The sequence below is a fragment of the Cupressus sempervirens genome, chromosome 9, assembly GCF_028749045.1.
Source record: "Cupressus sempervirens isolate cs-2001-9-10 chromosome 9, ASM2874904v1, whole genome shotgun sequence".
Lineage (NCBI taxonomy): Eukaryota > Viridiplantae > Streptophyta > Pinopsida > Cupressales > Cupressaceae > Cupressus > Cupressus sempervirens.
In genome coordinates this window covers 816,144,627-816,166,080 of record NC_143126.1, presented here as the reverse complement: position 1 = coordinate 816,166,080, position 21,454 = coordinate 816,144,627, and the positions used below count along the sequence as shown (strand labels likewise).

At 35.1% G+C, this 21,454-nt stretch overlaps 1 protein-coding gene across 2 annotated transcripts in view; it reads right to left on the bottom strand.

The window, feature by feature from the left end:
• The window catches only part of LOC149541190 (binding / calmodulin binding protein), a 29,481-nt gene extending 25,263 nt beyond the window's left edge, over positions 1–4,218 (bottom strand). Inside the window, exons 1-6 of one of the 2 annotated variants that reach the window (XM_089802192.1) lie at positions 2,502–4,218; positions 1,353–1,648; positions 1,033–1,241; positions 860–942; positions 526–639; positions 231–419 (exon numbers count right to left, since the gene is read on the bottom strand). In XM_089802192.1, coding sequence (XP_089658318.1) covers positions 231–419; positions 526–639; positions 860–942; positions 1,033–1,241; positions 1,353–1,648; positions 2,502–3,992 — 2,382 coding nt within the window. In that variant the 5' untranslated portion in view covers positions 3,993–4,218. The remainder of the gene's footprint in view (positions 1–230; positions 420–525; positions 640–859; positions 943–1,032; positions 1,242–1,352; positions 1,649–2,501) is intronic. The other variant, XM_089802191.1, reaches the window with a different exon arrangement.
• Positions 4,219–21,454: the final 17,236 nt, after the last annotated feature.

Below are 21,454 nucleotides of genomic sequence, written 5' to 3'. Positions count from 1 at the left end.
TATACAATATGACTGCAAAGCACCCTAACTTTTAAAATCATCTTTTTAACGCATCCAATCTTTCAACAGAAGTTTTACAGCATTACTACCATGAATTCAAGAAATGAATATACTTGCAGTAAATTCTGAAGTGCCCTAATAAAAATGCTTTTATCTATGGCTACATAATATGCTCAATAACGATTGAAGTAAAAATAAGTATGCTTGTTGGGTTGATAATATAACTGAACCTGCAAATGGATGAATATATTCCAAAGAAGGGATAGTATCCTCCCTCTGTTTCCCATCACCAGATCTTCTGCTGCCAGATCATAGCTCTCCTCGTCTACCAGAGGAACCCCAGCTTCACGCAAATATCGAAATGCAACATTGCAGTTATGCACCATCTTTTTATGATGATCCGAAGGTACAATAATTCTCTGGTTTCAGATATAAAAACCATGCTCAGGGTCAATGCATTGAACTAACACTGTGAGCACATTAATCTCATTACAAAAATATTAAAATGCAAGAACATGTGCATACCGTTAGAATAGAAGCATCTCCCAGTAGAACCTGAACAAGTCTACAGAGTATAACACCATCTTGGAGATTTTCAATCAAATTTGCTACACGGAAATCATAATCAGCAAGTGGAACCTGGGATAATCATGAAGGAATTTACGTAAAAATTCAGCTCAGAGAAATTGTCAAAGACTCAAAAAATCAGCTTCCAGACTCGTTCAAAAACAAAATGGTCAAAAGTTTCTTAAAGTAGCTTCTAGCTACTATTTTTCTGTGTTGTGTGCAACTTGCTCTTATTCCCAAGGAACACAGTCTACATCAATAATGTTTTTGACCTCTAAGACCACTCACAAACCTGAAGATGAAAAACTTGGTAGCTTATTGTAGCAAGACGTCCAAGCAAATCACCTTCTCCGTGCATTACATCTGATAAGAAATCTGGACCCAATATTATGGGAAGACATGCTGATTAGCTTCATGACCAATCAAGTAAAAACTTCAAAAGTCGTTTATTTATAACTAACTCACTTTGCAGTGCTTGGCGACTAGATTTTACTGATGTGTTTTGGCAAAATAGTAACGGAGAACCACCATCAAGACCATCAATTCCATTTCTGATTGGAAGGGTGGACTGACACTTTGCCTTGTCCAAAGCTAAGACAAACAAGAAGAATCTCTTCAAGATTACCTTTCCCAGAGCTTCATAATATCCTGGACGGTATAAACCGTCAATGGATCTGCCATAACAGATAAAAATGAGCTGATGCATCAATTTAAAATATGGATTTGATTTATTTCTAATATATTACAATTGTGTAAAAGCTGAAAGGTCAGATGACAATACTGACTTATTTGATGCATAACTTTTCGATAGACCAGCATGTCCAAGGAAGTGTTTCTCAATAACAAGCTTCAAAAACTGGGAGTCCTCTTCTGCATTCCTCTCCACAAGAAAATTTCCATGCAGAGGAAAACTAGGTTTTCCTTTTGTCGCAAGGGCATTGTGTCCAAGGACAATGTACAATCCAATTCGCAACCATATAGGATTGTAATTCATGAGAACTTGAACTGCCCTCTCCTTCAAACCAATGTCTGTTATTAATGCACATTCTTCTTTCATCTTGAACCTTCCATCTTCAACATACTAAAAGAATTCAAAACAGAAAACAGCATGTCAATACATTGTTTCTACCCTTCACATTAAACAATCTTCAGTGACTCCCTGCTCTGCGCAATTGTAATAGATCTTCAAATACATGCTAGCCCAGTAGAAAAAATAAATTATGCCGATGTCTACATGTGATAAATGGTGAGTCAATGGGCATGAGCCTATAACGCAAGGGTAGTTGTGAACCCCTGATGAGAGGAGCATCCTTGGTTCAAATCACAAGGAGAAAATAGTTTGGTGTTCACGCAATCAGGATGGTCACAAGTGTTAGTGCCATCATGTTGTTTAGAGCCAGGTCGGAGGGAGTATTGCTGTGCAGATTTCGAGACGAGAAGAAGATTGGCGAGGAGAATGAATGGTGTACGGATGAGGCTGGAGAATGCCAAGTAGAGTTTGCAGTCAAACAGGTGGTAGAGCAGCGTACAGGTGTGGAGTATGTAGCTGGAAACTCAGACGGTGCAGGAGCAGGAAGAGGAAGGTGAGTGGAGTGGAGTACAAGGTGGCAGTGATGAGAGGTATAAAGGTAGAGGTGGCAAGAGGGTAGAGGGTGACTGAGGTTTGAAGTAAAGAAGACGACTGTATGAAACAACTCAACAGCAGGTGTTAATGCCTCAAGCTGGGATATCACTACGGGGGTAGGGTCCCCCATTGTGACCCCGCTGGTTCAGAGCTCTAGTCAAAAGTGATTACCAAACCAAAAAACAGAGATAAAGAGAAGCAAAACAAAGTAAAAACATATTGAAATCCGATGCTTATCTAACTGTTAAGCAGTTTTTGACCATATGTTAAAGCAGTGCACTTCAGCAATTTACAGCTTCTGGAAGCTTACCTTAGCAACCCTTAACATTCCAGAGATTACATCCTCTACAGCAGTAGAATCAAGATAGGTTTCGAGTCTCTGTCGCAAATCAGAAACAAGGCATACATCCTGGAAGCAAGCTTCTGACATTGCTTGGGATGATCGAAACCTGAATTTCTCCATACTCTTGGATCCATCTGTCGACACTCCCCTTTGGTATCTGAAACCAGTTCGCCTTGGTGTATGCCATGATGCCTCATTCTCTGATCCACCAGATGGTTTAAAGAAGCTGTACCGTTTACTTTTGTTTCTATTTGGAGTGCTCTCAATAGCGATGCCACTCAGATTTTCTGCCATTGAGGAACTTGAAGGATTTGACTTCATTGGCTGCTTGAGCACAAAATTCAGCCATGCAGAGTAAGCTTTTTCCTGTCTATCCATCCAAAGATCTTCTCTTGCCTGCGCCAACCGGGAAGCCTGGATCTGCTCATTTTCCATGGCCTTCAGTCGGGATGCTGCTTCCGCCCGATGACGATTGGTAGGCAACAAATTCTTCTGTACTTTGTATAACTTTGACGTAGGAGTGTTCTTAGTTCCACTTAATGATGCCCTAGAGGAGCAACAGCTCGGCGATCTTCCGTGTAATTTAGTGGTAAACTTAGCTACGCCTTCAGAGTTGACATTTTGATTCAAATTCGGGGTCCCTGCATCATTTGTAGCGGCGTTTTTAAAAATATCAAAAGTATCTCCAGAAGCAGCAGGTTCCTTTCTGTCCAGCTTCTTTGACGTTATTTTCGAAGGTTTGGAAGCTTCCTTTGGACTATTCTTCAAATCTGGAACCGAATTTCCACTTTGGGAATAGAAATTTCCATGAAATAAATGTGAAGTGTCGTCTTCGAGCCTACTTGAATTTAAACTTAGCCTAGGCAAATATGGAGCCGTTTCTTTGGAAAACTCTTCTAATGAATCTGAATTCAGATCTTCGAGCTCCGTCGGGTTTGAACTTAGCCTCGGCAAATGTAGTGGTGCTTCTTGCGAAATTTCTTCAAACGACAATGAGTTCTTGTCCTCAGGCTTGCTAGTGTTCTCCAACAAATTTATACCAGTTTCCTGTGGAATCTCCTGAAATGAGCATTGACTTTGTTCTTCAAGCTTGCGAGGGCTTATACTTTGCCCGAGCAAATTCGCCGCCCTTTCTTCTGACTTGTCATTTTCATCTTCAGGCTTCTTGAGGTTAAAATTTAAAGATGATTCTCGAGGCAAAGTTTGGGACTCTTCAAAAACGAGCCTGGTTTTAGCTGTGCTTATGAAAACGTTCCCAGTCGGAGCCGTGATCACAAATGTAGCACGATTTCTCTTGACATTGCAGCTATCCTTGTCGCTTAATCCCGCTAGATTTGCAGGAACTGAAGCATTGTTGGCAGAAAAACCAGTTGAATTTGCAGAAATTGAAGCGTTTTTGACAGAAACCGTCGGTTGAATTTTACGCTTCACATTTTTGAATGTCGTTTGCTCTTCCATTTCCTCTAAATGAAAGTATTTGAATTATTTTTGTAGACGAAAAAAATCCACAACGTACCTGTAAATCATTGTTGCCTGTCAATCCGTTGCCTTCTACTGGAGCTCAAAATTTCACTGTCTTCAGACATGATTTTTCGATCTGAAATGCTGGTGCATGAAGATTTTCTATTCAAAATTTGAGCAAATTTAACGAACCTTGTCAATAGAAACTTCTATTTTCCCACGTAGAAGAATTTGGTAAGAATTCAGGGGTTTATTCGAGCGGCCATGTGACCACCCAGGGACCGAGTGCTACGTGCGATTTTGTTTTGGCGGGCTCATAATTTGATTTTCAAGGGGGGGATTTTTTAAACGTTGTATTTGACCGAGAAGTTTTTACCGTTAGGGCTTTAAAATCGAAATGTGATAAAATTGACGGTTATTTCCAATACACGATATTTGCAAAATCCAAAATATAAGTAGATATATCTAAAGGAGGTTTAGGATACTTATTATTAAATTAATTTTAATATCTTTATTAGTGTTTATCATTTTATAAAATATATGAAATAATAAAATAAATTTTAACTTTCTAAAAATAATATATTAAGAAGGAGAAAAAGAATTTATTTATTTTAGTGTCTTTTTAAAAATTATCAAAAGAATATAATATTAAGGATATTTTTATAATAATATAAGAAGACTTTCCGTTTTTAAAGTGAGAGTGGATGATTAAGGTGGGTTTCACACGTGAAAATGTTTAGGAGACAATTATGGAAAGTGATATCTACAACATAAATATATGTGCTCAATAATTTATTTTTTGTGATTTGTTAATATATGTGCTTAATAATTATTTTTTTTGTGATTTGTAATATTTTGTTATGATTGTAATTTTAAAAATATGTTAATATTATTATAGTTTTATATATCAAAGTAAAATTAAATTAAATCTACATAAACAAACAAGTACCATGTCTATTATTTAAATTAAAACTAGAACATAGAGGTAAAGTAGATCAAGCATTCACATGAGACAAAATAACACCAAGATTGTTCATGTAAAAACCCTTGGTCACAAAGAAAAATCATGATGGGAATTAATACCCACAATTCCCACTACTTCAGTAATAAGTTTTTCAGAGTCCCGTTATTAGAGGATTTGTTCTTTAGACTTGTTAGGATCCTGCTCATCATGTTGGGAGTGACTGAGTTAAGGTATTTGACTTATCAATTTGTTAGAATCAACGAGTGAAAGTGATATGATAATAGCACTCTACAAGTTGACAAATCCAATGCACTTTTTCTCAATTGCTCTATTATGAACTTCATTCACAACACTTTTACACTAACGCCTTCAAGCATCACAATCTTCCCTTGACATCAACAACAATATCACAACTCGATCTTATGACTCCATTATACTTGTCTTAAGGCATAAAAAAACCCTAAAATGTATTACCATATGTCAACTCTACAAGCAATTCAAATTTTATGAGCAACTGTCAATCTATTGACTTTGATCTTACTAGATTTCTTGCTCAACATAACTTACTTTTTCAATCACTCTATATTTCCTATTGATACCAGTTCAATTCACCAAATCTTTGTTTGTACTTCACTTTAGATAGTGTGATTTAAAACATAGATTGATATGACTCTGACTCTATATGAACCATACACTTGAAACATCAAACTCCTCGTCCCAAATCACACAAATACTATTACCAGTTATTCAATCAACGGTACATTGAAGATATCATAATTATGATTGTTTGATCTATTCCTCTGCCAATATGGTTAATCCATCAACTCCAAAACACATTATTTCTAACAATGACAACACTCCAATGATGATTCATTCCTTTTGATCTCACCAGACTTCATAATTAAGCAAACAATCTCCCCCTTTGGCATTAATGGCAACAATTAGTGAAAAAATGGTTAACTATCAAACCATGGTAAAAATGTATCTCTGAGCCACAACAAAGATGACTCCCCCTTAGTTGATGCAAACATCTTGTAACATGACCCCATAACTCCATAATTGTTAGATGGATGAGATGATAGGGTGAATCAGTTATGTCTAGTTATCCTATAGGTCTTCCAAACACTTTAATATCAATTCAAACTTCATTAACTTCAATAACAGTAACTCGATGATCTCATTCAACTTCACAATTCTTACTTGTAATAAATTTCCTTCAAACTATTACTTCATTGTCCATAGCTTTACCAAGTATAAGAGATATAACTTAGCTTTTATTGATTTGCAGTATTAAGAAAATAACATGAAAATCAACTTGGAACACAAAAGCAATCACATATTTCACACCATGCTTCAATGTGGAAACCCTGTAAGGGAAAAACCACATGTGACCAACAACCCAAATAATTTCACTCTTTTAAAATGTGTGTTAGGATTTAAAGAGACAAAAATTACAATTACATGCAAATATCACCAATATCATAAAATAATAATGTGCATAGAAGAGAACACAAGACACAAAGATTTAGTGTAGTTCACCCAATCCTTGGGCTACATCCACCAACAATGAATCCAATATTTTATTATCCATTAATTACAACCTGATTACAATCCCTAATCCCTTGTAGCTCAATACCACCGCAAGAAGCCATTATCACATTACACCTTGTCAAAAAACCCCTAATCCTAACTCATTTTATACAAGTATTTTGGTTGCTTTAGGGTTAAAATTAGTTACAATATGTTGGTCAAAAAATGCAGGTAAAATAGCCTTGGACCCCACCAAGGAATTATGGAGTATGTATAGTACTTCCCTGATCAGTCACCACAAACTAACAATCTCCCACTTAGGGACTAATCAAGCTCCACACTAGACAAAAATCTCCTGCTTGGAGATTGGTCTTGTAGCAATTTTGTTACTCCATGAGGCTCCCATTGGATCAAACCACCCTAGACTTAGTTGTACCTTTATTATGTTCAATCGAGAAGACCAACTGAAGCTGAAGAGAAGTTCAACTTCTCCATTGTCACTACCTTTGTAGACATGTTGAATTATCATTTGTATGAATCTTGTCCAGCTTTAACTATCCATCATCCAAAACTAATTGAATGAAATGGTACAGCAACTGAATGTGTTTTGTCTTTGAATGTAGAGCAAAATTATCGATAAGATGAATGACGCTTTGACTATCTATAAACAAATAAGTATCCCTCTATGGGTACCCCAATTCTTCCAAGAAGAACTGAAGCCATATCATATCCTTAGTTGCCTCTATAGTTGCAACATACTCTGCCTTTGTAGTGGATAAGACATTCACCTTCTATAACTGAGAAAACCTAACTCATTGATGCCCCACCAACACTAGATGCATAACTTGTAGTACTCCACTTAGTACCAATATCCTCTGCCAAATCTGAGTCAACATAGCCCTATAACAGTTTTCCAAACAATCTCCCACTGCCATTTCAAAGCAGAACAAAATAAAATGATCATTGGACAAAAATAAAGAGAAGAGGAATATTGCAAAAAAATTTAAAGGTAATCACGCCAAAAGCATTGGCAAACGATTGGAGAATCTTCTCTATTCATCTTCCTCACAGTGAATGAATGTGTTGCATATTTTTAACCTCTTTCATTCATGCCTCTCTTTGACACAAAATTATTACCACTTTGATTACTTGCGCCTGGCTTAAATAATTTCTATATGGGACTTTGTACATGCACTCTCAAAATTCACATTTCTAATATTTTGACTAAAAATTATTTAATTATTTTAAAATATTAAATATTTTGACTAAAAATTATTTAATTATTTTAAAATATAAAATTTTATTTATATTAAAATAGGTTTAATAAAAAAAGTTGATCCCTAATGTATTTAATTATTAGTTGGACACTAAAGTTTTCATGTATTTTTTCCAACCAATTATTTCTTGAAAATTGTATGAGAAATCTTTAATGTATACTTATATTTACCCAAAATGTAAACATTTGCTAGATGTTCCTCTCAAATATCTAAGAATTTATTTGACGACATTCCAATGCTCAATACCTCAATGACTTGTATATCTGCTAACAACTCCCACTACATGTGCAATATCTTGCCTAGTTGGGACCATGGCATACATCAAACTTCCTACAATTGAAGCATAGGGTACCTTGAACATTTTGTTCTGCTTTTCCTATGTCTTGGGACACATCTTCGTAGTCAATTTTAAATGACCAAGTAAAGGTGTGCTGACAGCTTTAGCATTATCCATAGAGAAATGTTGCAACACCTCATTATAATCAACTTGATATACAACCAAATTTCTATTTTTTCCATCCATGCAAATATTCATACCGAGGATTTGTTTTTCTGCCCCCAAATCCTTCATAGCAAATAAATGTGTTAACTGATGTCAACCCCTTAATGTGATCCATGTTAGACCCAACTACAATCATATCACCAAAATATAAACATAAAATATTGTAGTTATCATCATCCAACCTCTTAAAATAAACATAATGGTCTAAATGACACCGAGTGTAACCATGCTCATGCATAAAACTGTCAAATTTTATATACCATTGTCGAGGTGCTTGCATCAAGCCATATAAATTTTGCTTCAATTTGTATACTAAATTCTCCCTACCTCTGACCTCAAATCCCCATGGCTATGTCATCTATATCTCTTCATCCAAATCACCATGAAGAAAGGTTATTTTAACATCAAGTTGCTCTGAATGCAAATCTTCAGTACCCACAATACTTAAAATAGTGTGAATAGAAGTAATTTTAACAACAACAAAAAATATCTCATCAAAATCAATGCCCTTTTCTATGCAAATCCTTTTACAACTAACCTTGCTTTAAATCTTTTCTTACTTCCATCATCTTTTGTCAACCTATAAACCCATTTATTTTGTAAAGCCCTTTTAGCTACAAGCAACTTACATAAATCCCAAGTCTTATTTTCCAACAAGGACTCAATTTCTTTTGACATTATTTACTCCCACTGAATATTTGTACCACTTGCACAGCTTCATTGTAACATTCAAGTTCACTAGCATTTGTTAATAAAATAGAATACAAAGAGGGAGAAAATTTGTCCAGAGGTCTACTTAGCCTTGTTGACCATCTGAATTTATCGGGGTGTGTAGTATTTGTTGTTGTGGTTGTTCTAGAGCATGAGGGATTGTTGGACCATCATCCTTTTGAGTATCATCCAAGACTACACAATCATTTTCTTTCTTCGCAATAGATCTTTATACAATGACTTCTCATTTTATATGACATCCTTGCTTCTTACAAATTTATGATTTTCAAAATCATAAAGCCTATAACCAAATTCATCAATGTCATATCCAACAACTATACATCTCTTTGACTTAGCTTCCAGCTTGGTTCTATTTTCATAATTTATATGTGTAAAAGCTTCACAATCAAAGGTTTTGAGAAAAATAATAACTCACCTTCTTACCAATCCATGCTTCCCCTAGAATACCACAACCCAAATTAGTAGAGGGACCTCTATTAATCAAATATACATTAGTATTGATAGCCTCTGCCCACATCTTTTAGGGAAGCCCAACATGCAACCTCATGCTCCTTGCATACTCTATTGTTGTCATGTTCATGCATTCAATGACTCCATTTTCCCGTGGAGTCCTTGGAATAGTTTTATTCTATGAATACCATTAATGGAGCAATAATCTTCAAATTTATAACTACAATACTCACCACCATTATCAGACTTGAGACATTTTAATCTTTTATCAGTCTCATTTTCAACCAAGAATTTTCATTTCTTAAAAGTTTGAAACACATCATATTTATGCCTAAGGAAATAAACCCATGCTTTTCTAGTTGCATCATCAATGAATGTAACATGATAATGAGAGCCACCAAGGAAAGATACTTGAGCTTGTCCCCATACATCTATATGCATAAGCTCTAATTTCTCATTTTTCTTTTCCTTCCCACTCTTCACAAAACTCGCTCTTTTTTGTTTTCCATACACCCAACTTTCACAGAAATTCATATTAAAACATTTCATACATCGTAAAACTTTATTTGAATGAAATAATTTCATACCTTTCTCACTCATGTGCCCGAGTCTATTGCGCCATAGTGTTGTATCAAAATCTACATCAATTGTTTGTTCTCCCAGCTCAATTGCAACAATTGTTCCTGAACATTCATTTTTCTCTGAAACAATTAAAGTGTAAGGAACAATATGACCTATATAAATATATAAGGTGCCTACTTTCACACCTTCTTCTAGGGAACCTTTTGAAACCTTCCAATTCTTAACATTAAAAGTAACTACTTAACCCTCATCACCTAGTTGCTCTGCTGAAATTAAATTCCTACTCGGCCTTGGAACATGTCTTACCTCTTGTAGTAGCCAATGATTCCCATTTTTCAACTTAATCTTAATTTTTTCCTTTCCTATAATCTGACATGGTTCATTATCCCCCAAATAAACAAGCCCAAAATTCCATTAGACACAATCTAGGAAGTAACCTCTATGAGGAGTAGCATGAAATGAAGCCCCTGATCGAAAACCAATGAATCATCGACACTTTCTAAAGAAAGAAGCAAAGCATCCTCTTCAAATTTATTACTTACCACATCTACCTTCGTGATCCCTTCTTGTTTATTGCCTTCATTGTTCTTCTGAGTCTAGCAATTTTTCTTCTTGTGCCCTAGTTTTCCACAATACCAACAATCTTTTGGTCCTCTTGATTGAGACTTCTTTCCCTTTGATTTTCCTCTTGATTTTCCATGATTCCCATAATTGTTTCCTCTCTTAGTCATTATGCCTCTACTTTGTGCATTCAAAACACTTCCCGATGTAGATCCACTTGAGCTTTTCCATCAAGTTTCCTCACTCATAATAACACCAATCACATAATGAAATTTTAGGGTATTAGATCCAAGAAAAGAATTACTCACGACCATGACGAACCCATTCCAGATTTCTCGCAAAGAATACAAAATCAAGAGAGACCTAAATTTTTCATCAAAATTAACATTAACAAAAAATAACTGACTAGTAACTATATTAAACTTGTTTAAATGATCTACAACATATCCACCTTCTATCATCTTCATATTAAATAAACACTTCATGAGAAATACCTTGTTTGAAATAGAGGGATTTTCATACAACCTTGCTAGGGTTTCCATAAACTCTTCCATTGTCTTTGAATTTGTAACATTAAATGCCACTGATTGTACCAAGCATAAACGAATACTTCCAAGTGCCTTTTGATCCAAAATTTTGCAGTCCTCATCTGTCATAGTTGTCTCTTTCTTGGATTTTCCTTGTAATAGTCGTCATAAATCTTTTTGATAAAGATAGTCCTCCATTTTCATTTTCCATAATCGAAGTTCTGCCCATTAAACTTCTCAACCTTCAGCTTACCCTCATCTGTCATAACTCCCACTTAGCTGCAAGACTCCTAGTCAAACATAACCTGTAGAGGATAACTAAAATAACTAGGCTCTGATACCACTTGTTAGGATTTAAAGAGACAAGAATAACAATTGCATGCAAATATAACCAATATCAGAAAATAATAATGCACATAGAAGAGAACACAAGACATAAAGATTTAACATGGTTCACTCAATCCCTGAGCTATGTCCACCAACAATGAGTCCAATATTTTATTATCATGTGATTACAATCTGCAATCCCTTACAACTCAATATCATCACAAGAAGTTATTATCGCATCAAACCTTATAAAAAACCCCTAACCCTAAGCCCTTTTATACAAGTGTTTTTGTTTCTTTAAGGTTAAAATTAGTTACAATGTGACAGCCCAAAAATACCGATAAAATAGCCCCAAACCCCACTGAGGAATTATGAAGCATGTACAACACTTTCATGATCAGTCACCATAAACTAACAATGAGCTCTGCTAGGAGTGAACCTTGTTAAAGGTTACATGCATTTATAGTGTGACCTGGTTAGAGGGTTTCAACATAAAGATCATCTAGACTTTATCACTCCTTGATCCTATCTAAAAAGTGGCTTGCTTTAAAGGAATTACAAACATCACTAATTGATGTTACCATATAGGATTTCATGAACTTTTTAGGTCCACCTGATTAAGATATTTTTCTGCTACAATGGTAAGAAAGTAATAGTCAAATAATCTGTTAGGTTTAGCGCTACCTTGCTCATTCAGATCTCTATTTTGATCTATCTTCTTCCTTCTCTTATCTCCTTTTGAATGATTCACTTCTTCACACTTTCACTTTGCTCTAACTCTTCTTGATCTTCCTTATGCTTTGCTCAATTCACCTTGATCTTTCTTCTCTTTCAATTTCAATAATAGTTCAACATCAAACAGTAACTATCAATGAACAATGAAAAACTAAAAACTTGCTTGATCATCTCCTTAAATAGTAATCTTACATCTTCTAGAATCCTCTAGATTTTGTTGCTTAACCACTATAGTAGATCTCAGATTCAATATATTTAGTCGCTTCAAAAATATAACTTTTATTGAACTTTGTGCTCATTTTTATCTTGCTTCAATCTCCATCATTAGATCTCCATTACATTTTTCTAGTCATAGATCTTGTAACTAACTTTTACTTCATCTTTTGAACTTCTCAAACATTCTTTATTTTCATAATAAGTTGGCCTCGTATCTCATCTTTCTTAACTGATTCTTCTAGCTCATACTTGATGAACATTATATTTCACTCGGCTAACTCTATAATTACTCAATTAACACTCAACTTTAGCTTCTCTCTAACAATTGCTTGGTTACAACTATAGTCACTCAATGAATATTATATTCATTTTTCACCTTGTTACTTGGTGTAGCTTGTATATATCTTTGAATATATATACTTCCTCATTACATTACATGATTGTAAAACAATCAAACCATCATTACTTTATCACAATCCAACTCATGCAAGTTCCTATTGAACACCAATACTTATCAACTCTATCATCATCATACTTTCTTTAGCTCGTCTTCATCAATCAAATGATATGGCACTCTACTAAATTTACATAATGTCTAGCCAAACTAAGACTTGACATCAATGACAACATAATAATTGATATGACTCTTTCACATACATTATCAAGATTATCAGTTGGGGCTAATAATCTCCTCCTTTAGAATTGATGGCAACACATAAACATGTGATTTTATACTAAAAAAATTACACAAGATAATCAAATATACACATTAACAATAATAATAAAAATTAAGTGCACTAACTTCATTTAGGTTCTCTGCAATAATTTTCATCACCAGGTCTACTCGGGTCTGCATCTTCAACAACATAAATCTTCAACATTTCTCTTCCTTAGGATATGCTTTCTTTCTCTTCAACAATATCTTCATTTTTCTCCTTGATGTATTAGCTTCACCTTTGATACTTCATCCTCATTTCTGATTCTCTTTATCTTTATCACCTATGATAACAATCTTGATTCTCTCCCATGATGTATCACTCATTAGCATATTCTCTATCTTTATTCTTTCTCTCTTTTTTCTTATCATATTCCCCTTTACTTGTTGTCTCCCCCTTTGACAACAATGTCAAAGGTAATTATAATTTCCAATGTGAAACTTATCAAATATTGTAGTTATACTTGTACCTTGCATGTATTGTTTACATCAGTCTGATTACAATCATTTTCACAACTTTGGTAAACAATCCCCAAAGAGCAAACTCTTGCACCAACTCCATAAAGATATATCTAATAATACATGAATAACCACAACATGCATCTTTACTTAGTGAATTTTGGATAGGGGAAGAAACCCCAAGTTACCTCTTAGATTCTCAAAAGAATCCTTAAGCAATGGATTAGTAGATATGTCAGCAACCTTCATTCTTGTCTTAGGGTAACTTTTTTTTGGATACTAAGTTAGAATTGGTGTTAGCAAGGGTGAAGCCAGTAGCAGAAGTGGGAGAAACAGTTGGCATGTCTTTCTAGCTAGCCCAATAAAATGTTGAAGTGTCTTCGGTCTGACCAAGAGAAGCAAAAGAGAGAAACTAACTAGAAATGAACAGTCTAGAAATCAAACTAGGGGTGAAGAGGCTTTCCCCTACAGTTCATGTATTCAAGCCTTACTTGTTTCTCTTGTACTTGTTCCCTCAAGTAGTGATACTTGATTGATATGTGTTTTGTCTCTACATGCATCATCAGATTCTTTGATATATTTATTGCACTCGTGTTATTAAATAAAATTCTAATAGGTTTGGTTATGTCCTCTTGCATCATTTCTAATAGTTTCTTGATCCAAATAATATTAGATCAATTAATTAAAATGAAAACATACTCAACTTCAGTAGTAGATTGTGATATGAAGCTCTATTTCTTGCTCAACCATGCAATTAGTTTTTCTCCTAAAAAAAAGCTCCACCACTTGTGTTTTTTCTATCACCAACATTACAAGCCAAACTTGCATCAGTATAGACTTTAAGAGTAAAGTCACCATCTTGTTTATACCACAATCTAAAATCTTTAGTCCCTTTTAAGATATATGAACATCCTCTTGACAACAAACATATGTGTTTCCTTAGGATTATAGGAAAATCTTGCAATAATTCCAAATGCATGTGCTATATTTGGTCCACTATTTACACCATATTTCATTTTTTTCCATTTACAATAGTGTCATGATGATGTGGTTAAGAGACCATGAATAAATATGAAGATAGTTGACAATTATTTGACATTTATTGAAGAGAGAGTTCTGGCAGAGTCTTGAGAAGTACTTTTTGGTAATTGGATTATATCTCCTAATAGAGATAGAATCCAATTAAGTGTCATTAGACATGTTAGAATATATAGTCCACCAATATAAATGAGAGAGGGGGGGGGGGGGGGAGGGGGTGAATCAATTATACAACTAATATCACAATTATAAACCTTATTAAACTTCAACCATATGAGAAATATAATAAGAAACCACAACAAGATACTCATACACAATAACACCAGATATGTTAACTATGGAAACCCTTGATTAGAGGGAAAACTTCGACACGAATGGTACCCACAAGACGATGCACTAATATAAATATTCCTTGCTAGAGGATGGACCTTGTTAGGAGTCTATGAATATATTCAATACATATGAATCCCTATTAGGAGATTCCAACACTATTAGGAGTTGTGCCAACCCTATTAAATTGTGGAAGATAGCTGGACCTGAAGGATTTGAGCAATACAAATCCACAAAGCTCGAAGAATACCTGCATGCAAAAACTTGTCACAAAGAAAAAAGACAAGAAGAGGAAAGGGTTTGCTCTGAAAAATATGCAAATTATATTCTGAAAAATGAAAAAGATAAGAGATAATTACAAAAGATCAATTCTTGTAGAAGGAGATCAAAACTCGAAAATAGGCTAGCCTAAAAAGGAAAAGCCATTTAATAATTACTAATTAATTATTAAATGTGAATGCATAAGTGCATAAAATGAAATATTAAGAAGGGAGAAAAGGTAATTTAATAAATGAAATGAGATTAACCTTTTTCTCTAACACCCCCCTTAAGATGAGCAACAATGTAGCTATAAAAAATGTAGAAAGAGCAAGGAAACTACAATGCAACACGGAAAGAAAACTTGGGTCTCAAAAACAAGGTCTGATGAGGTACCCAATCATAATTAAATCTCTATGAAACAGAGAAATAGAGAAATCCTAGTGCAAAAAACCCTACTCCAAAAAGAGATAGAAGAGAATGCACAAATGAAACATCTCAAGAGAATCTCTCAAGACCATGAGTATAATGAAAGCCTCCACAATAGAAGCTCGAGACTCCATACACCCTCGCCCCCCCCTTCACCCCCAAGATGGTAGAACTCCTCTATCAATGAACATACCAATGTGGTGTTGGAATATTCAAATATGGAAAGAGTACTTATGAGAGGGTGGGGGGGGGTGAATCATAAGTATCATATTTTAGCCAATAAAACTCTTAACTGAAAGTAAATTGCATGCATGTAAATACATCAAATAAACATGTAACAAAACACATGCATCAATAATACTTAACACTGAAATTTGGTAACCCAGAAACCCTCCAGGAATAAGAAGGTAAAACTGGGGCGGGGATGATACCCACAAAAATTATTGCAGCAATATTGTTCAACCACTTCTGATGGTTTGCCCTATTAAAGGCCTGCCCTGTTAAAGGCTTTACACTGTGTCAATAGTGACTTGGTTAGAGGCTTTCAAACACTTAACATGAAGTGTTACCCTGTAAAAGGATTTCATCACCTAGTTAAAGGATTTATCGAAATAGCTGTTAAGCTAACCTATCACCATAGGATTTTTCATTCTAATACAATTGCTAGAGAGTATTAGGTACAATAAACCTAACTAATTACAATCCTTGATTGTTGATTGCAGGCACTTGTTATGCTTTCTCTGATCTGGATCCTTTTGTGATCTGATAATCCTCACTTCTGAAAATAGAATTCCTTGCGAACCCTTGTATGTCTTCTCATGCCTCTTGTTTCTTTTTTTCTTTTTTTTACAATGAAGTTTCATCTTCCTTATAAAGACTTTTGAAGATTTAGGGTTAGGTATGGATCTACGATCCATATTCAATCTTCATTTTTCGCTCAATACTTATCTTTTGCTGATTGGTTACATGCCTTTAGCATTTTTCTTATTGGCTACATGCAAATTGCATAGGAAAAATAAAAGATTCGATCTCATTATTAAATCTTTCGAGATTTACCTTATGTCGACTGTAAAAACTATTTGCATCGTAGTTTGTGCAATTACAAACTCTTATGCTGATCTACTGAGTTACTTGGCTCTTGAAGTATTGCTGATGCTCGGCACATGCTATTTCCTGGATAGCTCGGCACCTTAACAAAATTGTATTACTCGGCACTTGTTAACACTCGGTATATGTCTTCACTCGGCATTTGAAAATTACTCGGCACATGAAGATCACTCGACATGCATGATGTACTCGGTATCCAATGTGGAATATGATTAAGTGTGTTGGCACTCAAGTGTCAAAAATATTATGATGTTAACAATCTCCCCCTTTGACATGAGTGACAAAAACACTTAACTGACCTTATAAGTACATTTACTTAATCTAATTGGTATGTACATATTGAGAACTTTGATCAAAATTTGTGACTTACAATCTTACAATATATACCTCAAAAATTTTGTAACTCCCCCTGAGTTGATTGTGCCTTATCTGTATATCAATGCTCCTCCTTTGTATCTGTTCTCTCCCATTAATTTATCTCATATCTGTATCTCTCCTTATTAATCTATTTCTCCCCCTTTTTGATCTGTATCTCCCCCTTTTTGACACTTATGTCAAAGAATGTTTAAGGGTTAAGACCATATTTGGCCAAAAATGTGTTATTTACCTCCATAATCATTCTGAGAGCTACATCCCAATTATTCAAAGCAATTTCTAGTGACTTATGCTAGATAGTAGTCTCGGCAACAAGATGAATAAGTCCATCTAATGTAGAAAGATTTGGATCTTTCTTGAGTACATTTTCAACATATACTTGCTCTTTAGGAGTATCTCTAAATGTGGGGTAATGGAGAACTGGAGCTGTATTACTTTGGCCTTAATATTAGCCTCATCTGCTGTTAAGATAGCTATTTCTTTGTGAGTGTGAAGCGGTTGAGCAAAATGCTTCTCACTTTGAGCTGGATCACTTGGTAACTGCATGCTTGAAATGTTTATATTTCTTTCCAAGCTCAGTATCTTTTGGCTTGTTTCTTGTGTGAAGTATGAAAAATCACACAAATTTTTGTACAGTGAAAATATATTCTCAAGTACCTTCTTCACCTTATCAATAAGCTTTGCCAATTCTACTTGTGAAAGTGCGATTTGTCTTGATATTTTCTCATTCACTTTCCCTTGAAATTTTCTTTCTGACCATTCCATAAGTTTTGCATTGGTTTCTACGTCTTCATTTGTCACCTGGTCAAAAATATCTGTTAGTTGCTCTGTGATATGCTTTGACTCATCCAGTGATTGCAAACTGAAGGCATCCATAAAGATGTCCTTGATCTCATAAAGTGTTTGCTTATTTTTATACTCTTTCCTAAGTATTTCCTATCTTTTCCTTCTATTTAGTGAATCCTGCACCTCATTGATTTGATCAATGGTTATTGATTTTGAGTCATAGCTCGGTATGACTATCTCTTCATCTAATTCAGGGTCTCCATAGTGAAGTACCCTTGCAACTCTGGTAGTACTGGATGATGATACTGAAATCTGCAATGGCTGGTGTGAAGGAGTTCCCGAGGTAGGCGAATTTATTAATGTTTGAATTGCCTCCTATTCTTTAGGGGTTTTTACTATTTCCTCCTCCTTCTGTCTACCATGATCAATTATTGTCATCTGTGGAAGTGCACCTTGTGTTTGTGCTATAGGATCAGATGTAATAGTTTGTCCTGTTTGTTCTGTTCCTTTTTCTATAGCTTCACTTTGCTTTTGTCTTGCAGCATCAATTATACTTGTTTGTATTTCAAATTGACTACTAGTATTTGTGATAGAAGGTGGTTCTTGTGTATTCACCTTATCTTTAACTATACTCTCTACTAGTTTTTGTAACTCATCTATACTGACCAATACTGGATCTGCACATAATATTGCTTGTTGTATTGATTGGTCAAGAATTCTTTTCAGATCTTCTGCAGTTAATGGATTGATATTCTGACCAGAAGTATTAGGAACATCAGTAATTGTTATAGTATCTGTAGGTGGGATGGATGCTTGTGGAGGGCTAGGGGGTGGCAATTGTGTGTCTTGCACACTCTGATCTGGTTGCTCTTCTGGCTCAATTGTTGCTATTGTATCCTATTTTTGTGCCTCTTCCTCCTCTTCATCTTTCTTTTCTTCATCTTTCTTCTCTTCTTCTTTGTTCTTTTCTTCTTCTTCTTTTCTTTTTCTCCTCTCTTCTATTGGTATAGCTGCTTCTTCCTTGTATTCTTCCTCAAGAAAATCTTCAATCTTTTTGTACAAGTTCTTCCATGATTTCATTGTTCTTTGAACAATTTCTTCTATTCTATTTTGAAGTATAAAGAATGCCCTGTATTTGGGTGTAAACCTCTTATTATGCCTTTTGACTGCTTTGCTAATTTGTTCCCTGGTCAAATTCGGCAATACACTGGCTAGGGTTGATTCCCTCATCTCCTTCTCCATTTTTAAGCAAAAATGTCATGTGTCTTCTATAATTTTTGATAGCTCCTTTGGCAATTGACCATCTAGTTCAAATGGAGTGTAGTTGAACTGTGCCATCATTCCATACACTATTTCTTCTATCTTATTTTGTTCTTCTTTTGTAAATTTACTAAAATCAACTTTATTTAAATTATTCAAGTCACCACTTGCAATCTTTTTACATAGGGTATCAACTGATGAATTGCTTACCTCTTCTGTTTGCTCTTCTTCATCAGTGTCAAGTTGAGCCACATACCTTCTCCTTTTCCTCGGCTCTTCCTGTGATTCCTTGACTTGTTTCTTCTTGGTAACTTCATCTTTAGCCTTTTGAGTAGAGGCTCTTGTTGATGCTTGTTTTGTTGGCTTTTGAGGTGATGGAGTGGCAGCTTTCTTTGATCTGGGCTTGGCTGAAGGTTGTTCTGTTGCCTTTCTCTTCTTTGGCTCGGCTGTAGTTGGTGCTTCCTTGGCTTCTTCTTTCTCTGCACCTTCCTCCTTGTCTTCTCCAAGACCTTGTGTTAGTTCCATTGGCCCTTTTTCCTGCTCATCTTCATCCTCACTGTCATCTTCTTCTTCTTCTGCCTCAGCCTCAATTTCTTTGCCAAACTTCTTTTTGATCTTCTTGATTAATTTATCTTTCTTTTTCAATGTAGAAGTAGTTTTTAATTCCATGTTTATTTTTTATCTTACCACATCATAAGTGCCAAAATGTGGTGCATTTTTATCTGCTTCCTCTGCCAATAATGCAGTTATTGTTGTTGATGCCTTATCAATATTAATTTCGTATCCAAATGGCCTTAGCCATCTTACCCTTGGAATTACTACTTGAATGTAAGTAAAATCAATGTCAACTAAGAAACATATGTCATTAGTATGATTTTCCACTAATGAGGCTGGTATCCTTGACCTTTGCTTCATGGATTTCTTGAAATCCTCAAAATAGCTTGTCATCAAAGTATCAAAATTTTCTCCCATTTGCTGTATATATTCATTAATTTGTGCAATGATGGTTTTGTCCTTCCTCCATGCTACTTTACCAAAAGAAGGAAATTCATTCTGTACATAAAAGAATATGCAAACTAGAATTGCTCCAAATTTGCATTGTGTGCCCTTTATTTTTCTTATGGCAGCTAGGTTTTCGTTGATATGTTGCAATTGCAGTTCTGCAAGATCATAAGTATGATCCTTTTTCACCAATTTGTAACCTACATCTACTGCAATTCATGGTACACTGTTGAGTCTACTGGATTGATATAATTTGTGAGCAATGACTCTAACAGCAAATTCTACTAGTGGATCCTGTATGGTATGAATTGTCATCCCTCTTTTGTTCCATTGTGCACCAGTATTCCTTTCAATGACCTCCTTTGATTCACTTCTTAGGGTTTTGTATCGATCTAGGGTTGGGTACCCTGTTACTCTATGTATAATTTCCTTTGTCAATTTGATGGGCATATCTTCTAACCACAAGTTTCCACCATGGATTCTGCTCAATACAAGTCTAATCCATTCAGTTTTGAATACGGTGGGAAAACTTAAAACTCGGGTCAAACCCTTCCTTTCAACGATTTTAAATTCTTCTTTCAATACTCCATCTACACATAGTTTATCATAAGCTTGTCTAATTTCCATGTCTCCTAGAGCTCCTATCTTGCAATTGTAACATTTCCTCACATCTTGAACCATTACAACTTTTGGGGGAATGTGGGAGAGGGCTCCGACTGGGCCATTTTTGTAGGCAACTTCGGGAATAGGGCGGAAATCAGGTTGCTTTACTTCATTTGAAACTAACTAAACTTCAAATGACTCTTTTTCTTAGGTTTTCTTTGAACTTGACACCATTTTTGCGAACTAGGATTTATACAACAAATGGGTATGAAACTATGTAGCTTGGCACAAACGAAAATACCTTTAGATTGATGAAAAATGTGTTGAATGTGGTTGCAATCTGCTTGAAACACTGGATTTTTGCTATGAAGTTGCTCAGCTCTCTTTCTTCTCCTTTGCTTCTTGATCACGATGCAAAAAACTGATTGAAATTGCGATAATATACCCTAATATCATCGCATTGAATGCTCAACTGCCAACTCGGCTCCTGAAGAAATTTTGACCTAACTCGGCTTCCACTATATTTCACTTTTACTCGGCTTCCTTTGGAGTTTTCCAACTCGACATCAATTTTCAGCTCGGTCGCTGTTGGGAGCTCGGCATCAACATTTAGTTTTTGTCTTGACATCTTGTTTCATGTAGATTTATACTTTGCTTAGCTTCTTTGTCTTGGGACTGATGTATGATATAGCTT